The sequence below is a fragment of the Eleutherodactylus coqui genome, chromosome 6 (genome assembly GCF_035609145.1).
Source record: "Eleutherodactylus coqui strain aEleCoq1 chromosome 6, aEleCoq1.hap1, whole genome shotgun sequence".
Taxonomy (NCBI): Eukaryota; Metazoa; Chordata; class Amphibia; order Anura; family Eleutherodactylidae; genus Eleutherodactylus; species Eleutherodactylus coqui.
The window spans coordinates 51994637-52013236 of record NC_089842.1 but is presented as its reverse complement, the minus strand read 5'-3'; the positions used below and the strand labels follow the sequence as shown (position 1 = coordinate 52013236).

The 18600-nt window shown below is 42.4% G+C and overlaps 1 protein-coding gene across 1 annotated transcript in view; it reads right to left on the bottom strand.

The window, feature by feature from the left end:
- C1QTNF12 (C1q and TNF related 12) overlaps nucleotides 1-18600 on the bottom strand; it is a 63618-nt gene that overhangs the window by 8380 nt on the left and 36638 nt on the right. The window contains exons 2-6 of the mRNA XM_066606828.1: nucleotides 15931-16041; nucleotides 15187-15304; nucleotides 13278-13462; nucleotides 12619-12727; nucleotides 8099-8189 (exon numbers count right to left, since the gene is read on the bottom strand). Of these exons, the coding sequence (XP_066462925.1) occupies nucleotides 8099-8189; nucleotides 12619-12727; nucleotides 13278-13462; nucleotides 15187-15304; nucleotides 15931-16041 (614 nt within the window). The remainder of the gene's footprint in view (nucleotides 1-8098; nucleotides 8190-12618; nucleotides 12728-13277; nucleotides 13463-15186; nucleotides 15305-15930; nucleotides 16042-18600) is intronic.

Below are 18600 nucleotides of genomic sequence, written 5' to 3'. Positions count from 1 at the left end.
TGTGTCATATAACTCTCGGCACATCCGCATAAAAAACGGCCATGTGACTGATCCCTTTGCAAAGCATTGGGTATATATAGACGCAGATCGCAAGTGCATCTCCAAATCGGGCAAGGAGGCTGCAGTGCTGACCTGAGACCTCTAAGCAATATCTGTTACCATTCAGAAATGTTGGTAGTAGGGGTGTGGCTAATTGTCTGTCACCTACCCTGTATAACACAATTCATAGGAATATTAATTGCATGCTCTAAGAGTAAAATGAAGATCTATGGAGGCTTTAGAAAGATTCCGCAGTGTCTACAAAAGTAGGCCAATGGGGCTACACACCAAAAGACCTCCATGTCGGTTTGCCCTGCGTATTTTGTGTATTCGAAGCAGCTGACGTATTTACATTGTAACTATTATTCCTAATTTCACTGAATAATTTCCCTGAGCCTGGAAATTTGTTCATATTGAGGAGCATTTTTCCAAAATGAGTCAAGTCACAAGAAAGTCTTTTATGAGAAAATCTACACTACAGTGTGCGGACATGACTGCTTTTACTCTGGCAGCATTAAATAAAATTGTTATACAATGGGAAATAACTCACTTTGCTTCAAGGGGTTTTGTTTAACTAGGAAAACACCTTTAAATATTGCCTTGTAGACATGCGAACAGGAGCTAAGGGATTCGCACTGTAGCATAAGGTATAAAATCTTAAACCTTCCTGTGACAGATTTTCTACTAGTATAAAAATATGATTCTTAAGCTGGACAATCCCTTTAATTGACCTTAACATTAAAGAGAACCTATTAAATTAAAAATGCAGTCCATTCTGCAGGCAGAAGGTACCGGGGAGCGATATATATCTTTATAGGAGAAGATTCTGTATGCCTTGTGTTTTATTCATTTCAATCCCTCTGATTCTGGGTTTAGAGGTCCAGTGGGCGGTCCTATCAGTGACTGACAGCTATGTGTGTATGAGCAGCCGTCAGTCACTATAGGACCGCCCACTGGACCTCTAAATCTAGAATGAGAGGGATTAAAATTAGAGATGAGCGATTAGAGCAATTACTCGATCGAGCATCGCTTTTTTCGAGTAACTGCATAATCGGGCGAAAAGATTTGGGGGGCGCCGGGGGTGAGCGAGGGGTTGTGGTGGGGAGTGGGGGGGGGAAGAGAGAGAGAGCTCCCCCCTGTTCCTCCTGCTACCCCCCGCTCCATCCAGCCGCCCCCCGAATCTTTTCGCCCGAGTAGACAGTTACTTGAAAAAAGCGATGCTCGATCGAGTAATTGTCCTCATTGGATTCCAATGCATCAGATCACATGGCCGTATTCTCGTGACGTAAAAGCGCCCGGCCGGCCAATATAGCATCGGGCGTTTTTACGTCAGGCCAAAAAGATAGTTAACGAACTGTCTTTTGGGCCGGAATACGTCGGCTGCTGTATGGGCTCCTAAGCCGTGGCTGCTAAACTCCCTCCCTCTGCTCTCCTCCTCGCTTGTTCTTTGCAATCTTAGTGGGCGGGCGGGTGCGGACCTAAGCGCTGCCCCGTCTCCTCCCATTGCTGGCTGTGGACAAGGGGGCGGTGCTATGCTTCGTCGCTTCGTCCCTTCCACGCCCCTTTGTCCACAGCCAGCAATGGGAGGAGGCAGGATGGGGCAGCACTTCGCTTCACCCCCGTCCCGCTCCCTCCCATTGCAAAGAACAAGCGGGGAGGAGAGCAGAGGTGAGCCTGCGAGGGTGATGGAGGGGAAAGGGGCGACGGCATGGTAGCCTCAGCGCATATGCGTCGGGGCCCATGCCGTGTGAACAGGCACACAAATGTTTGATTTGTGTGTCTGTTCACCAGTTTCATTTCTCCCATAATACTGTATATCGACCAGCCGTGAAAACGTTGGCCGATATACGCTTGTGGGAACAAAGCCTTAGATGCACTCTTCATCTGGTTTGGGTGGCTATTGGATGCTATTGGAATCACTAGCTGGAAGTTAAAGGGGTATTCTTGGCATTTACTATTGATGGTATATCCTCAGGTAATGTCATCAATAGCTGACTAGCAGCGGACAGCCACTTGGGATCCCTGCCGATCCGCTGATCCTACTGCCCGCTGGCAGAGCGGTGGGGCTGGAAGTGTAATAGAAGGTAGACAGGGCTGGAAGTGTAATAGAAGTCTACATTCCCATTAAATTATTTGAGACCGATGCCTCCTATTACATTTCTGGCTCCTCACTGCAGTCAGAGACGGAAGTATAATAGGAAGCATTTCTCCAATTGATTTCACTAAAAGTGAAGCCATCTATTACACTTCCAGCCCTGACAGTAGGCCAGAGGATCAGGTGATTGGTAGGGATCCCGCATGGCAGATCCCTGCCAATCAAGTATTGATCACCTATCCTGAGAATACGTTATCAGTACTAAAAGTCCAGAATACCCCTTTAAGGCATCTGATAGATGATGAGCTTTAGGCAACATGTCACCAGGTTCATGCTGCCAGAACCATGGGCACAAGTATGTGCTGCACCACGTATGTGTGATTATGAAATGCTGCAGCATTGCAGAATAAATATACACTGAAGATTAATTCCAAACAGAGCTCCTAGTCATGTGGGAGGCTTGTATCATCTAGAATGACAGCTCTCTCCCTATATACAACCTAACTGGGGGAGAACTGGACCCACTGAAGTATGCTCTGGTACTATGATGGGGCAGCCTGAGCATGCTTGCATACTGTCAAAAAAGTTTTATTTGGTATATCATGACACACTTTGCTACCAAAAGTAACTGGACATCTGAACAAGCATCTAAAATAGTATTTATTTGTATATGTTAATACTTGGTGGGGCCTTCTTTGGCCGTAATGACATCGGATGTTCTCCATGGCATACTTTCTACTAACATCTGATACACTTCAACTGGCATTTCCCTCCACTCATCCTGCAAATATCTGGTATATCCTATCAAAAAAGATGCATTGGCCCATCTACAAGGGTGCCAATTGTCATTGCACAGTTAAGCAATGGAAGAATATTCTATGGAGTGACAAAACATTCTACTACATCTTCACATCAGATAGACGTACCTGTGTGTGGAGGATGATGGGGAACACCTTTTGTCTGAGTGTGTTGTGCCAACAGTTAAGTACGGCAGAGGTTCTGTCATGGTCTTGGGATGTTTTACGTGGCAAGGTCTCAGTCCATTCGTTGTAGTGACAAGAACCATGAACACCAATGTGTACCCTGACATTCTATACAACAATGTAACAATACTCTGGTAATTGTCAGCAATGCACCTTGTCACAAGCCCAACACTGTTTTACACTGGTTTGAGGATATGGATGTTCCACGATTGGACCGGCCTATGCAGAGTCTCGACCTGAACCCTACTGAGCATCTCTGGGACAATTTGCAACGTTGGGTCAAGAAATATGAACAGTGTCCATCTTCTTTAAGAGAACCTGCCAGATGTTTGCAAGAAGAATGTAGGGAAATACCAGCTGAAGTGTATCAGATATTAATAGAAAGAATGCCACGGAGAATATCTGATGTCATTGGGGCCAAAGGAGCCCCACTTAGCGTTACCATATGGAAATAAGCACTACTTTTGATTTTTGTTCAGGTGTCCGATTACCTTTGGTAGGATAGCGTACGTCTAAGACCAAGTGAAGAATTCAGGATGGATATTCGTTAGAGAATATTTCATATTTTAGCCTTCTTGTCCTCATAGTTTCACTTGTCTTCATTCGTATGTCCTGGAGCACAGTGAAGGTGCTTTGTGAAGGTGTAAGGCACTTTTCCAGCTCCTTGACAATTCCTTTCCTCCTGAGACACAATATCAGCTAGACCTTTCATAACAATAAAAAGACAGTTTACTGGAAAATGATGCTGAGGAACAAACTCTGCTGGGAAATAATAAGTGCCAGGCTGGTGGGTAGAAGAGGACGCAAATGGAACATTGCTGGGGCATGAGATCACACTGACGACAGAAGGTCTCTAGCATTACAAGTGCAAAACCTGATTCTGTCTTGGCATACCTGCCAAGGAACAGGAGGAGGGGCAGGACCTGAGGGGGTGATTTGGGGAAGGTAAATATGGTGATATGTTGAAAAGACATTTGGCACATAATCCTATTTTTCATTTTTTCAGACCTTCCTGTAAATTCACTTTGCTACAATTATCCTGAACTTTTATTATAAGCTACAGTTATATGAATTAGAGGGGAAAACCTTTTCTTGCCGTAATGTGTTTTAACACTTTCTGTGCCAAGGAGAGAGGCAGAAGGCTTAAGCAGATGTCAATTCCAATCTAGAATGAGATGGAATCCTTTAATTGAGTGCATTCTCCTAAAATGTCCGAAAGAATGCCAAAATTTCTGTAAAAACACTTCAACAAAAAGCAATGAATGTGATGTTCCAACATCAGAGAAACTTCCAAAATTTCCAAATCACACTCCTTGGATCATCATAGGATGACATTTCTTGCACACAATAGACTGGCCGGCAGTTTATAAATAATAACCAAGTAAATCAAATATTTTCTGCATTCTCCAGATAAAAATTTTATAACCCAGTTCGGAGAATTCCATACTATGCTTCAGGGAATTAAATGATAGCTGTGATCTTTAGAGTGTGTATGCTCACCTTTCAACAGAATTTTAGAGTTTATACATGAAATTAATCTACAAATGGTTGAGCAACTTTGTAAAAAAATTCTATTTTTTCATCCAGCACTCATTCTAATGATAGTGTCATGTCTGCTAAGTCATGTCAGGAAAACTAACAGGTACAAAGAACCAAGACAGGCAGAATGGTCTGTAATACGCAGGAGACTTCTGGGTAGCTAGTCGTATGAAAATAGAAGATATAATGGTGGAAGTAAGACCTAGGATCTTTCCGTAAAGAAGCCCTGACTAGCCCTGATGATGTAGCGGAGCACCCGCCCTGAAAGGGCAACCACACAGCTGGAACCTAAATGGATTCCCTAGAAGGCCCTAGATGAAAGATGAGTGGAAAGGGAATAAGAGAGAACAGGATGGGAAAAAATAAGCCAAACAAACGCCAAGGTAAAAGATAGATGAAAAAATACAGACAATAACAAACAGTCTGAAGTACAAATTCCTTAAAGGAAAGCACAAACTGTAGTACGCAGAATACACAACACCAGCAAGCAAGACCAGAATATAAGAGTAATAGCAGCATCAGGGGTGTAACTATAGGGGATGCGGTTGCACCCGGGCCCAGGAGTCTTAGGGAGCCTGTAAGACCTCTCCTTTCGATATAGGGAGCTCACTACTAGGAATAAAGCGTTATAGTTGGGGTCCCTGTTACAGATTTTGCATTGGGGCCCAGAAGCTTCAAGTTACGCCTCTGACCAGCATCTTTCGTCCAGAGAATAAATTCCTCAAGGAAGACACTGATTGGCTGACTGATACAATAGACAGCTCAGCCAGCCAATCACCACTAACACAGAAGGGAGATATTCTCCCTCGACGTCTATCACAAAAAGATGCTGCACACCGGATCCGTGCATGTGCCCGAAGTTCATTTCGCCGGCAGTGCCGTGACATATAGTCTTTGCTATTGACCAAAGATGTATTCACTATTGTGTTGGTATGCACTGGAAACCAAAGGCGTAACTTGAAGCTCCCGAGCCCGAATGCAAAACCTGTAATGGGGCCCCCAACAATTAAGCTTTACTTATAGTACTGGGTTCCCTATATGGAGAAGAGAGGCCTTATGGGCCCCCTAAGGCTCCTGGGCCCGGGTGCAACTGCATCCCCTGCATCCTCAATAGTTACGCCCATGCTGGTAACAGTGAACATGCTTGTGGCCAGACACCTCCTAATTTACATGCTGAGCTCATATGCAGTAGGATAATTCTCTTTCCCTACATTAGATGATTGTCTGGTGAATGGTGTGAAAACACAAAATGTAAATCACTAAGAAATTCTGTGAGCAGATAATGGAGAAAACAAGGATTGCTGGGAGATTTCAGCTCTGAAACCTCGAGAACTGTGAATGCAGCTCAGGACTCTAATTCAGGATCAGTACAAGTAATGCAATATATTTACGAAGTTACTTCATATTGTAGATAGATTCTGCATGTAACGTGCTAAATGGTGTCACACAACTATTGCATACATTTAGATAATGAGAAGGTACCTCCCTTGGCAAAAAATGTTATAAATCAAAGGTTGCTTGACAGAATTACTCCCTGGTGGTTCATGGGTAATTTTAAAGGTGAGTTCACACGTAGCAGGTTCGCTGCAGATTTTCAGCAGCAGAGGAAATCTAAAGCATTTTTGCACCATTTGCTGAGGATTTGGGTAGAGATCCACAACTGAATGGGTGAAATCTGTTGTGGATTTGCACCAAAATCCACATCGAATACATTTGCTGTAGATTTTTCTCCGCTGTAGAAAATCTGTAGTAAATCAGCTGTATGAGGGCTTGTTTTTTTGCAAGTTGTACTTTTTAACCCTTTCCAATCCACTGTCTGACATCTTTCGACATTCTGATTGAAGCTTGTACAGCTCCAAGAAGACATCCGACAAGGTATTCTTACCGTCTATTGCCAGCCACTCCGCTGTCGGAGCCACTCTGGTGCACACACACTGGCTTTAGCCAGCAGATGGCACTGTTGTATAACAGCAAAAAGAGAAAGCCTTTTAAGAAACCCTGAATCCAAAATTGGACTGGAAAGGGTTAATAGCACAATATAATGTAAAAACACTTTACAAATTTTTGGGAGTCATTATGAAAAATAACAGCAAGTGGACGATTTTTGCAGATTGCCTTTAGAGATTAGTTTTTATGGCATTCACGGTGTGGTAAAAACGATATGTCAACTTTACTCTATGGGTCAGTACAATTACTGCAATACCAAACTTAGGACTTAAACACAAGGGTGTGTCTAAGTCCTGATATGCAGCTGTGATTATCACGGGACACAACTAAACCATTGATTTCAATGGTTTCGTTCCCACTATCGGGATTCTCGCCAATTAAGGCTTTTTTCACTCGGGCAACAGCGATTGTGCTGCAAAAAAATCGTAGTGATATTGCAGCCGTGTTCCCCCATTTTTCGTGCGATATCGCTGCATTTTCTCGTGGTGATACTGTGATTTTCTCAAGTGACTTTGTCATGCAATTTTGGGGTAGGCTTTATTTTCACCCAAAAATAAGACCTACTCTATTTTTGGGGGTATTTTCGCTCCCTGGCACCCTGCACACCCCACTTCCCCCAGTCTCACATTAGCCCTACCCACGGGAGGTAGGGCTAATATAGATTTCACGTTTCTACAAAAGTTAGAATCATGCCTCAACAAAATGACAATTAATTGAATTAATTTGCTTAATTGCCCAACCCTAACTGCAATATTTTAGAGTTATCTTATCAGGCCTTGCTTCTTAGGAGCCGAAAGATGTCAGACTTGGGGGTCTTCACTTGGCCCCTGACCTCCATGATAACCCATCAGTACCCTACAATCACATCACAGTGAGCAGCCAATGGGGGGGTGCACCCTCCTTCTGTCTAACTGCTTTTATGCTGCGGTCACTATTGATCTCTATTGACTGTGGCATCTAAGGGGTTAAAAAGCCAGGAATTAATTCTGATCTCCAATGTTGTTGCAGTGTTAGCTATAACATACAGCTGACACCTGAATTGAACATATGATGCCAGGTTCAACGGCAGATAATAGGCGGTCACTGGAGGTTCCAGCGATGGGGCTGCAATTGTACATGTTTTTAAAATGGATTGTGAATACGCCATGTTCCCGAAAAAGGGGGCATGGTTTAAAAGGAGGGTATGTGGCTGCCCGCACTGGCACATTAATGCCAGAAACTGGTGTAAGTTATACCATATATATACCCCAGATCGGATCTCGGACACATTTCTGCGTAGGTGCATGACGGAGCTGAGATGCACCTAATATGTATGAAGAGGCGCACACCCTCTCCATACACTTGGCGCATCATCTACCAGTGGGAATAATATTAAGACTGGCGGCTAAAATCCTGTTCCTAATACATATTCTCCATGGTCTTTAAAACTAACACCTGAAATATATCCTAGTGAACAACCAATCACTTAGTGATGTCTTAGTTAGAATTTGCTTACGTATATCCGTGACAGAGGGACTCAATGCATATCAGGACGCGGATACTGTCCCTTGGACGCAACTGTCCTTTGCTCTTCATCTCACTGTGATCTACAAACAATATTGAAGGACACAGCTTAGTGAAAAATTGTACATTTTGCATGCAATACAGTAGAGTCCAAGCATTATTGGATACATGTAATATGTAGTAAACTATGAGAATGACACAAAAATTGACACAATGTGATATTGTTGCAAAGATCATCTGTGTAGTACTAGGAGAGCTCATCAATTTCAATGGAACACATGTAATGCTTTATTTCCCCTCTAGAGGCGTTGCAGGGGAATCAAACTCTTACTGCAAAGTTCCACCTGAAGATTACAGCTGGGAAGCCCAACATCATCTTATTATAATCAGAGAACTCTAGAGATGAGCGAGTATACTCGCTAAAGGCAATTACTCGAGCGAGCATTGCCTTTAGCGAGTACCTGCCCGCTCGAGACTGAAGACTACTCGCTCATCTCTAGAGAACTCTTCTAGCAAAAAGAAATTGTCCAAAGTGGACAACTCCTTCAAGTTTTGGGTTGTACATCGATAAGTGGAATAGAATTACTAAAGATGACTCTACCACAGTGTTATAGTCTACCAATGTACCTTCTGAAGTCAGACAACATATAACAATAGTATTTTAACAAAGAAATTAATTTATTAACATCCAAATATTAGGATATTCTGTATGAGGACTTCCATAACAGGCTGCAGGAGATATGATGCAGACAATTTTTCTTGATTTTCCCATTTTCGCATTTGTAAAGCCAATTTTTATTTTAATTTTGGCAGCCGTAAGGGCTTATCATTCAATGAATCGGTTGTATTTTGCAATGGCAGCATTTTTGTGTAAATTTTAAGGGGTTGTACTAAGATAGACTTTTATGACCTATTCATATGGATAGGTCATAAAAGTCTGAGATCAGTGTAGGTCTCACCGATCCTGAGAAAAGAGGGTCCATGTCCCCCTCCTCACTATGGAGGGAGAGTGAATGGAGCTGATGAAAATAGCTGAGTACTTATACTTGGCTATCTTCAGCAATCTCATTGAATGACAGCTGAGCACTGCCTCTGATTGGTCACAGCGCTCAGCCAATCAGAGGTAGCGCTTTCTGGAGGCAGGGATTTTTCAATCCCTGGCCACCAGAAGACAGATGAAGACTGACTGGGTTGGGGAGAAGAGAAGGACAGAGCATCAAGGTGAGTTAATGTTTAGATTTTTTTTTACAGCTAGGGATGATTTTCAGGGAAGGGCTTATATTTCAAGCACTTCCCTGAAAATTATTGCTGCAGGGGTTGTCTTCATCCCATTGCTTTCAATGGGGCGGCAGTAGCATCGGCTCCATTGAAAGCAATGGGATGGCATCGCGCTCTTCTGACAGCTGTGACAGCTGTGGCAGAGGAGCGCATCTTCCCTCATTAGAAGAGCTTTAAACTATAACAATATGGGATACGACGTGAAAGGCCAGGTAAAAATATACAGCTAATTAATACATTTGAGAACCTTGCTATTAGAAGTATAGAGAAAAAACAAAGACAAAAAATTCAGAAGTAGAGGAGCAAAAGACATCAAACACAAACTAAAATGTTTCTATACAAATGCACCGAGCATAGAAAACAAACAAGGACAACTGGAGCTCCTAACACAGGAAGAGAAATATGATGTCATAGGCATCACAGAAACATGGTGGAATGGTACACATGATTGGAATACAAGGCTTGAAGGATACAACTTATTTATAAGACCTAAAAACAGACCTAAAATAAGGGCAGTGTCACTGCTTGTCAATCGCGACAGCATTGTGGCATGGTGGCCTCGACGCAGGACAAGATCTGTCGCCTTGTTAAGCAGGACAAGGGTTAATGCACCATATGCAGAGACTGCTGGTGCTGTCTTTCTTTGCTGCATGGATGCATACTGTATTAGTCATGCCTAGGAAATGAGTGGAGGTGAGCTTCTCTAATTGCTGTGCTAGTCTTCAGGTGTGGAGTAGCTTTATATTGTCACCCCTCCTTGTGTTCAGTGCTGCTTATTCCGTTCCATAGTGAAGTACTTAGAGTTTGGAGCTCTTCTGTGCTGGATTTATTGCTACTTGCAGATTAGTTGCTGCGGGTTCCTTTTCCGTTATATTTCTGTTATTATTTCTGTATTTCTTTGCTGTTCGGTTCATCTCTCTGGGTGCCTCTATAGAGGCAATCAGGGCCCAGGATGAAGACCATGTGGCCGCTTCTATTGAGGTGATTACTCCGCTTCTAGGCAGGGACATTTCACCCCCCTGCTAGGTTAGGGCCAGGATTCCTTCTCCCTGGAGTGGTGCTACTGTTCAGCATAACATGGTGTGTGTGTCTATTTCCAGCAGTATGTACGTTTTCTGACATCGTGCTGTGTCGCACAGTTTATTCTTACTGGTTTACGCGCTCCTGTTGTGGTGCACACTGTTCTACAGTGCATAGTAGCATCAACTGCAGTAGTTGTGAACGTCACCTTGCGTCCGTGCTGAGCGTGGTGCTTGCGAGCCGCACTGACATGACAGGGAGGAGGTATTGCGTCGTATGTTAGGAAAACATTAACCTCCACCAAGATTCAAGCTTCAGAGCATCGTAGTTCTGTAGAAACTGTTTGGGTAAGAATACTAAAAGAGAACAACAGAAAGGACACCATTGTAGGCATTTACTATAGGCCATCTGGACAAGCAGAAGATATGGATGAACTCTTTCTACATCAGATGGCCAAGCTCTCAAAAAGGCATAACATAGTGATCATGGGAGAGTTTAACTATCCAGACATTTGTTGGGAATCTCTCTCAGGTAAAAGTAATGGATCCAACAAATTCTTATCCGCTCTTGCTGACAAGTTTATCTTCCAAAAGGTTGAAGAGAAAACAAGGGGATCTGCTATCTTGCACCTAATTCTTACCAAAAGGGGGAAATAGTTGAGGAAGTAAGGGTGGCTGGGACCTTAGTTGGCAGGGATCATGTTATCCTTGAATTTTGGACGAAAAAGGAAGGAAGAACTGAGAAGACTCAGACCTCAAGGTTGGATTTCAGAAAGGCAGATTTCAATGGATGGATGTTTGTGAAATATTGTGAAATGAGATTCTGAAAGCACAGTTGTTAACAATCCCTAAAAGAAGGAAGAATGGGAACATTTAAAAAGACCAGGATGGATAAACACAGAACTTGCACACATGTTAAATACAAAGAAAAATATGTTTATTAAATGTCAAAAAGTGTCAGAAAAACTAAAGCTGATAATGAATTAAGGCTTGCAACAGAGGCCAAAAGCAAAAAAAGGATTTTGGGGGTATGTCAAAAGCAAAAGAAAAGATGCTATTGGATGCTTACAAGATGAAAATGGTGAATTGGTTATGAATGATGTTGAAAAGGCCGAACTTTTAATTTCCTGTTTTATATCTGTTTTCTCTCAGAAAGTAGATGGAACATCAACTGATCTTCCCTGTGCTATTGGGGGAATAAAAGAATGCAGGCTATCTATAAGCTGAGAGATGATGAGGGAAACTTAGCAAACTTAAATGAATTCAAGTCTCCAGGTCTAGATGAATTACATCCTAGGATACTAAAGAAAGCAGCAGAGGTAATTGCTGAGCCACTTGCCATAATCTTTGAAAATTCCTGGAGAACAGAAGTCCCAGAAGATTGGAAAAGGGCAAATGTTGTCCCTATCTTCAAAAAAGGGAAGAAGGTGGATCCAAGAAACTACAGGCCTGTGAGCCTGACTTATATACGGGAAAGATCTTTGAACAAAATAATTAAACAGCATGTATACAAGTACTTAGATAAAAATGGAGTAATTAACCAGAGCCAGCATGGGTTTGTAACAAACAAGTCATGCCAGACTAATCTAATTTCCTTCTATGACAGAATTACCAACTGGGTTGATCAAAGAAATGTGGTGGTTATAGTATATCTTGACTTTAGTAAAGCATTTGACAAAGTATCTCATACTATACTTATTGAAAAAATGTCTCCTGAAATATAAGTTGCATATGTATTTAGGATAGCTGTATAGAAGGACTATGTGCTCGTATAGAATCAGATCACACTTTGTGATAAGCCCCACCCCACCATGTCGTTTTTTCACCTTGGCTGATATTGTTTGGTAGAAAAGGTGGCAAGCCTACCTGGAGATTATTATTAGACCACCGGCTGCCATTGCGACCCAGTAGCACCTCACCATTGTATCAATTATGCCTGTATCATTTAAGGGGTCGGAGTTATTTCGTATTTTGGGTAGAGTTGGGTGTCAGCTATATAATACAGCTGTTACCCACAAGAGATGATATACTTTTACAATGCATGGTGGGAAGGAGATTTATATGATCTCATCATTAAACCATGGTGGGTGTTTGTTCTAATCATGGTAATCAAGAGAAATGCCTGGCAGAGAAATTCACCTTACAAAGCAGCTTACATCCTCTGACTGTAGCATACACCTTTACAAATTAAGTGCAAACACTTGAGCTCACTCACCTATGTGAATATGAGCAGAAAACTGGTAAATCCCTGGAATTGTAGCTGTAAACCGACCTGTTGGCAGGTTCATTCCAGAACCACGAAGGAAGGAGCCTTTAGCTGTTGGCTGCAGTTGAAACGAAATAGCATTTACTTAGAGTTACCAAAAAATCCAACTTCTGTAATTTCAAGTTTATGAGCTCTGTACCAATGTAAGAGAGAAAGTGTGAGGAAAAGCCTAAATGCAGGACTAGCAGTAAGGACCTATAAAGAAAGGCCTATGGAATAATTCTGTGGAAGACCATGGAAAAAACTAGAGCTCTGGCGCAACATATAGTAGATTAGGAACTGAGAGCTGAAGATGCGTGTAGCTTAAAAACCGTAAAAAAAAGTTAATTGATAACAGCAAGTTTTTTCACCATTTTTACACCACTGACATCTTCAGCTCTCGATTCCTCAACTACTATACTTTGCACCACAGCTTTAGTTTTTTCCATGGTCTTTCATGGAAAATAAATGCCTTTGGTGTGAAAACCCCTTTAACAAAATGTAAATTATAACTCATGGCTACAGTGGTTGGTGAAGGGATCCATGAGCATTAATGTCCAAAGTTGACTCTCAGACCACCCCCTGGTACTGTTTTTCGCATTGTTCAATTATATTGGTCAATTTCTTACCAGCTGAAAATTTTGAAGTTCTGCCAGAGTCCTTTTGTCCACAAATACAGGACCCTTAAGTCGACAATGAAAAGCTTCATCTATTCGCCTGTATGGATAGAGGTCCTTAATTGGGAGCACTAGCGGTGGAGGTTCACTGGCGTGATCAACATTATCTCCAGATATGGAACGACGCTCTGTCGCCTCTAAGAGATAACAATTTATTAAAAGCATGTTATAAACAAGACTGTAATCATATAACTTCTAAATGTAAAAAGTAAAACATGCCTTACTTGGTTCCCTTTCATGGCTGTTAGCAAATGAAATACTGTGTTTTTTGGACCGTAAGACAGAACTGTAGGACGAAGCCACGTTTAGGCAATAGAAATGTAAAAAAAATAATATCTCATAGGAATAAAGACTTCCATGGTGGTCTGAGGTAGTGGAGGGGCTGATGTCACTAGTTCTGCTGGTCTAGTGTAGAAGGAAGGGTTCATAACCCTGATGGACCAGGGAAAAAATTGGAATTACTACCTGGTAGTCTAGAATATATGAGGATTGTATAGAATTTATTTTCTTGTAGTATATCGTAAAATAGGGTTTTAACACTTGGTGGTCTTGGGTCAATGAGGTAGTTGATATTATGTACCTTTCTGATGTAGGGTAGGCTAAGATTTAAAGGGGTTGTGCTAAATTATAAAGTTATTCCTTATCCATAAGCTCTCCACTGTTCTGTTTACTTCAATAAGAGCACTGAAGGTTGCTGAAGTGTGACCTCCACACCATTTTCTTGGGGACTGACTGGACCCCCATTTTGGGTTTGTTGGGATACGAGTGATTGGACCCCCACTGATCATAAAGTTAGCCTCTATCCTGTGCATAGGGAATAACTTTATAACTTTGCACAAACCTTTAATATCTGGTAGCCTGGTGGGTTTACTCATTTTACCAGACTACAGCAAAGTGTCCTTTTGGGGTTTTCTGTTTCAGATTGCTTTCTTGCCATACATTGATCATACAGATCAGAATTGGGAAGAGAGAATTAGGAAATTGTAGCTATGAACAGCTGCATATTCACATAATGATCAGGCAGAGCACTTTATGACCACTCTGACCAATCATTAGAGAAATGGTTAGAGATGTCTGGTGCTTCTGAACTTACCTGACTATGGATTTAATGTTTTTCCGAGTAGGAATTGCACCTATGTAGTACCATCTTATAGTCCAAAAAAAAAGGTAACATAAGGTTTCCATTCCAGTTGGGTTTATCATTGCCATGTTGACATTTTGTGAAGAGAATGCAATGGTTTAAGCATTAAATAAGGTCCGCCAACAATAAGTAAACCATAAGATGCCCTATTGTTAGGACCCTGAGTGGAAAAAATGCAGCAGGGAACCCAGCGCTAAATGCTGCCACAGGAGAAATGAAGCAATACACTGACCCCATTGAAATTAATGGGCTGCTTGTGTAATGCATGGACAGGCTGGGTCCTCCAGAGCAAGAGTTATTCTCCGTATGAACTCCCTACAAAGGCTAATAGATGAGGGTCCTGAACTTTCGGAAGTCATCGTTATTCATCCAGTAGGTGCTTTGGCTACAATTTCCTAGGTTGATGAACTTGCCCTACACTTACCTCCTCCAGTGATCAGAGAATAACATGAAGATGAAGAGCAATGAGTAGGAAAGCTATTTAAACAGTAATAAAAAAAAGGAGCATATATAAAAACTGTATGAAAACAACAACCTTTTGTTTTACATGCCAGTTTTTCTAACTTGACCAAAAATATAGCGTGGCCTAAATTGCTCCTAAGTGTATAAAAAAAATCATCTACTGGCCGATCCATAGAACTCTAGATCTGACTCTTGTGTTATTCTTCACAACTTAGTACAAAGGATATATAGGAGACTTTGCTCATGGGTTCACTCTACCTTTGAGCATCTGTTTGAACTCCTGTAACAATACTTCGTGCGTGACCTCAGCTCCTGGCATTCCTGGAGGTCCAGGAGGCCCTTGTGGTCCTGGTGGGCCTGGTGGCCCAGACAGTCTCTGAAGAAGAAAGAGAAATGGATCCTGTAAAGAGCTGCATGGGAGAACACTTTTTCTGGATAATATACAAATCCAGCATCATCACTTGAAGCTCCCAGGAACGAGCGCAAAATCTGTAACCGTGCCCCCAGTTATTATGCATAATTTGTAGTACTGGTTTGAGGGCCTAACTGCTTTTACAACTTATACCCCCCGTAAACTACTGTCCCTTTGTTAATCAGAAAAGAAAATGAGACTCCTGGCATCATGGCCCCCATGGTGTGAGCGCTGATGCCAGGAGAATGGTTGGTGACACTAAAGCCTCTGATTGGCAGGCACCACTCAATTGACTTCCGCTATCAACAGCAGGGCTGCAGTGCTGGATGGTCGAGACCAAGGACAAGTAAGCACTGCACGATTATTATAGCACATCGTCACCTGAAATTTAATTTTCAAGAAGTGACCGGACAAACGCTTTAGCAAATAATGATATTTTTACATTAGTGCTGGAGGCGTCCATTCTCAAGAATAGATCCCAGAACAGGGAACTAATCCCAAACTTTTACTCTGGGAAGGTTTATCCTTCTTCCTTCTGGAGAATGGATCTGTCCAACTATGGTGAAAAACGGAGCCATTCAGATACTCACAGAATTCTTGTTAAGTTTACATTTCTTTTTTTGGTATGTCCCATCATCGATTCGGTCCCTGAATTTAATCCATGTCATTGCAGGATCTGGTTTCTCAGGAGATTCAGGAAGCTAAACAAAAGAAAAGGAAAAATTATATATATATATATATATATATATATATATATATGCTTCGTTTTCCTGCGCAGCAAAGGTCTCCAATGAAATCTCTGGGAGGTGCGCAAATGAGTGCTCAATGCGCTTATAAATGCGCAATACGCTGCGCAATTCCACTGAGAAAAGAACACATCTAGACGTAATTACGCTAAATGGCCATTTGAATAAGGGCGTGTTAACTGTTGCGCACTAACAAACATGCCCTGCATGTGCAAAAAGTACATTACAATGCGCCAATACGCACGCAAATCAACCTCATTCCTAGCACAAATAGGTTCGATACGCTTATGTGAAGGAGCCCTTAGATAAAGGTCTAGCAAATGTTAAAAATAATCTGCATGGCGCTCTACGCCATTACTGTAGCAAGCTTATGCTCATTCATATGAGATCAGAGCAGACGCACTTCCCAAATAGTTTCTTTAGCACCTGCTGCAGCTGTAGGTGGAAGGCTGGCTAATTGGCGCAGAATAGAGATGAGCGAACGTACTCGTTACGAGTACTTACGCACCTGAGCACCGCCATTTTCGAGTACAGCAGTACTCGCGCGTAAAGATTCGGGGGGCGCCGTGGCGGCACGGGGGGTAGCAGTGGGGAGTGGGGGGGAGAGGGAGAGAGAGAGGGCTCCCCCCTGTTCCCCGCTGCTCCCCCCCGCACCGCCGCGCCTCTCCCCGCCCCCCGGCGCCCCCCGAATCTTTACGCCCGAGTACTGAAGTACTCGAAAATGGCGGTACTCGGGTGCGTAAGTACTCATTACGAGTACGTTCGCTCATCTCTAGCGCAGAACTGAAGGCAGAGAATGGGCAAGGACACAGTCATATGCAAATATACAGGTTGGTCCACAGAAAAGTAGCCCAGCACCATACTCTTCTAAAAGCTGTCTAAGCGTATGTTCACACATAGCGGACTTTATGCGGATTGTCCGCAGTGGAAAATCCACACTAAAATTCTCATCAATTTCCGCCCTAAAAACTGTGCGAATTTGGAAATCGATTTTGTTTCGGATCCGCAGCAGAATTACCCCTTCAATTGAAAAGGTGAAAAACCACATCGAAATCTGCACCAAATTCCGTGGCGAATTCAGCCGTGTGAACATACCTTTAGGCAGCTTTTTAAGAGTGTGGTGCCGGGGTTATTTTCCGTGGCAGACCCTGTACTTCTTCTTTACACATTAATCCCATTTTTCTACAAATAAATTGGAAGATTTTGTTATAACTAACTCTATTTCTGCCCTCTTGGATGGTAAATGGTGTTGTCTCTGTTCACACTGTGTTCTGGTATATCTCTGCACGGACATCTGAAGTGTGTTGCTTAACGTATGCCCAGACAAATGCAATTAGTATATGGTTTTTGCGAGAGATTCCCTATTTAGTGCAGTCAAGTGCCAACATTTACCGGCCTAAGAAATGCCAAAAGGACACTAATGAAGCTTATGAAGAGTTCCCAAGTGCACATCACAGTCATGATATGAACAAAGCCCAAGTACTTGAGTTAGGATGGCTCAAGTACTCGGGATCAAGTACTCATACACTGGTGTAACTATAAGGGATGCAGGGGATGCGGTTGCACCCGGGCCCAGGAGCCTTAGGGGGCCCATAAGGCCTCTCTTCTCCATATAGGAAGCCCAGTACTATGAATGAAGCATTATAGTTGGGGGACCTGGTACAGGTTTTGCATTAGGGGCCAGCAACTTCAAGTTACACCTCTGCATTAAGAGAAGTTGGGGGGCCCCAAGATAAACGTTTGCACCCGGACGCATGAGTCTTTAGCTACTCCCCTGCTCATAGATAAACTACATGCATAATATTAACGTGCGAGAATCCCGCTAGTGAAAACTAAATCACGCCCATGTGAAGAAGCCCCTAGGCACTAAAAGTTACAGACAGTGCACAGATAGAAAATACCCACATGTGATAAGGGGAGTTTCAACATAGTGTTATTTAGGAAAAAGTTGCATTTTTTGCAGTGTTTTTCTCATTTTTTTTTTTGCCCTGCTTTTATCAGCAAAAAACACTCTGACCAGATGTTAGCTATGGGTCAATAGTTTTTTTTGTGTTTTTACTCACTTTTGGTGTATTTTTGGGTTCATAGCATGCTCTTTCAAAATGCTGCATGCTCTAGGTTTCAGGGGGGTTTTTTCAGCTGATTTCCTATATGCTTCCTAAAAATTTTCCATAAAAAGCTTGGAAAAAAAACTACTAAGCCAGATGCACACGCGCATTTGTACCACATTTTTGTATGCGCAACTGTGTTTTTTTTACTGTACCTTTCACATGTGCCAGCCGTGTACAATTGTGCATGCAAAAAAACACACGCTGATGCTTTCAGCCATTGAAATGGCCAATTAGCTTAATGAGTCCAAGATGTGTTCTTTCCCTGTGCAAAGGCGCAGGAAATTAGAGCATGCTTCTTTTTTTTTTTTTTTTTTGCCACCGGAATTGCACATGCCAAATACACCCATGTGAGCAAACCCATTGAAATCAGTGAGTTCTATTTTCTGCGTATTGCGCGTGCAAA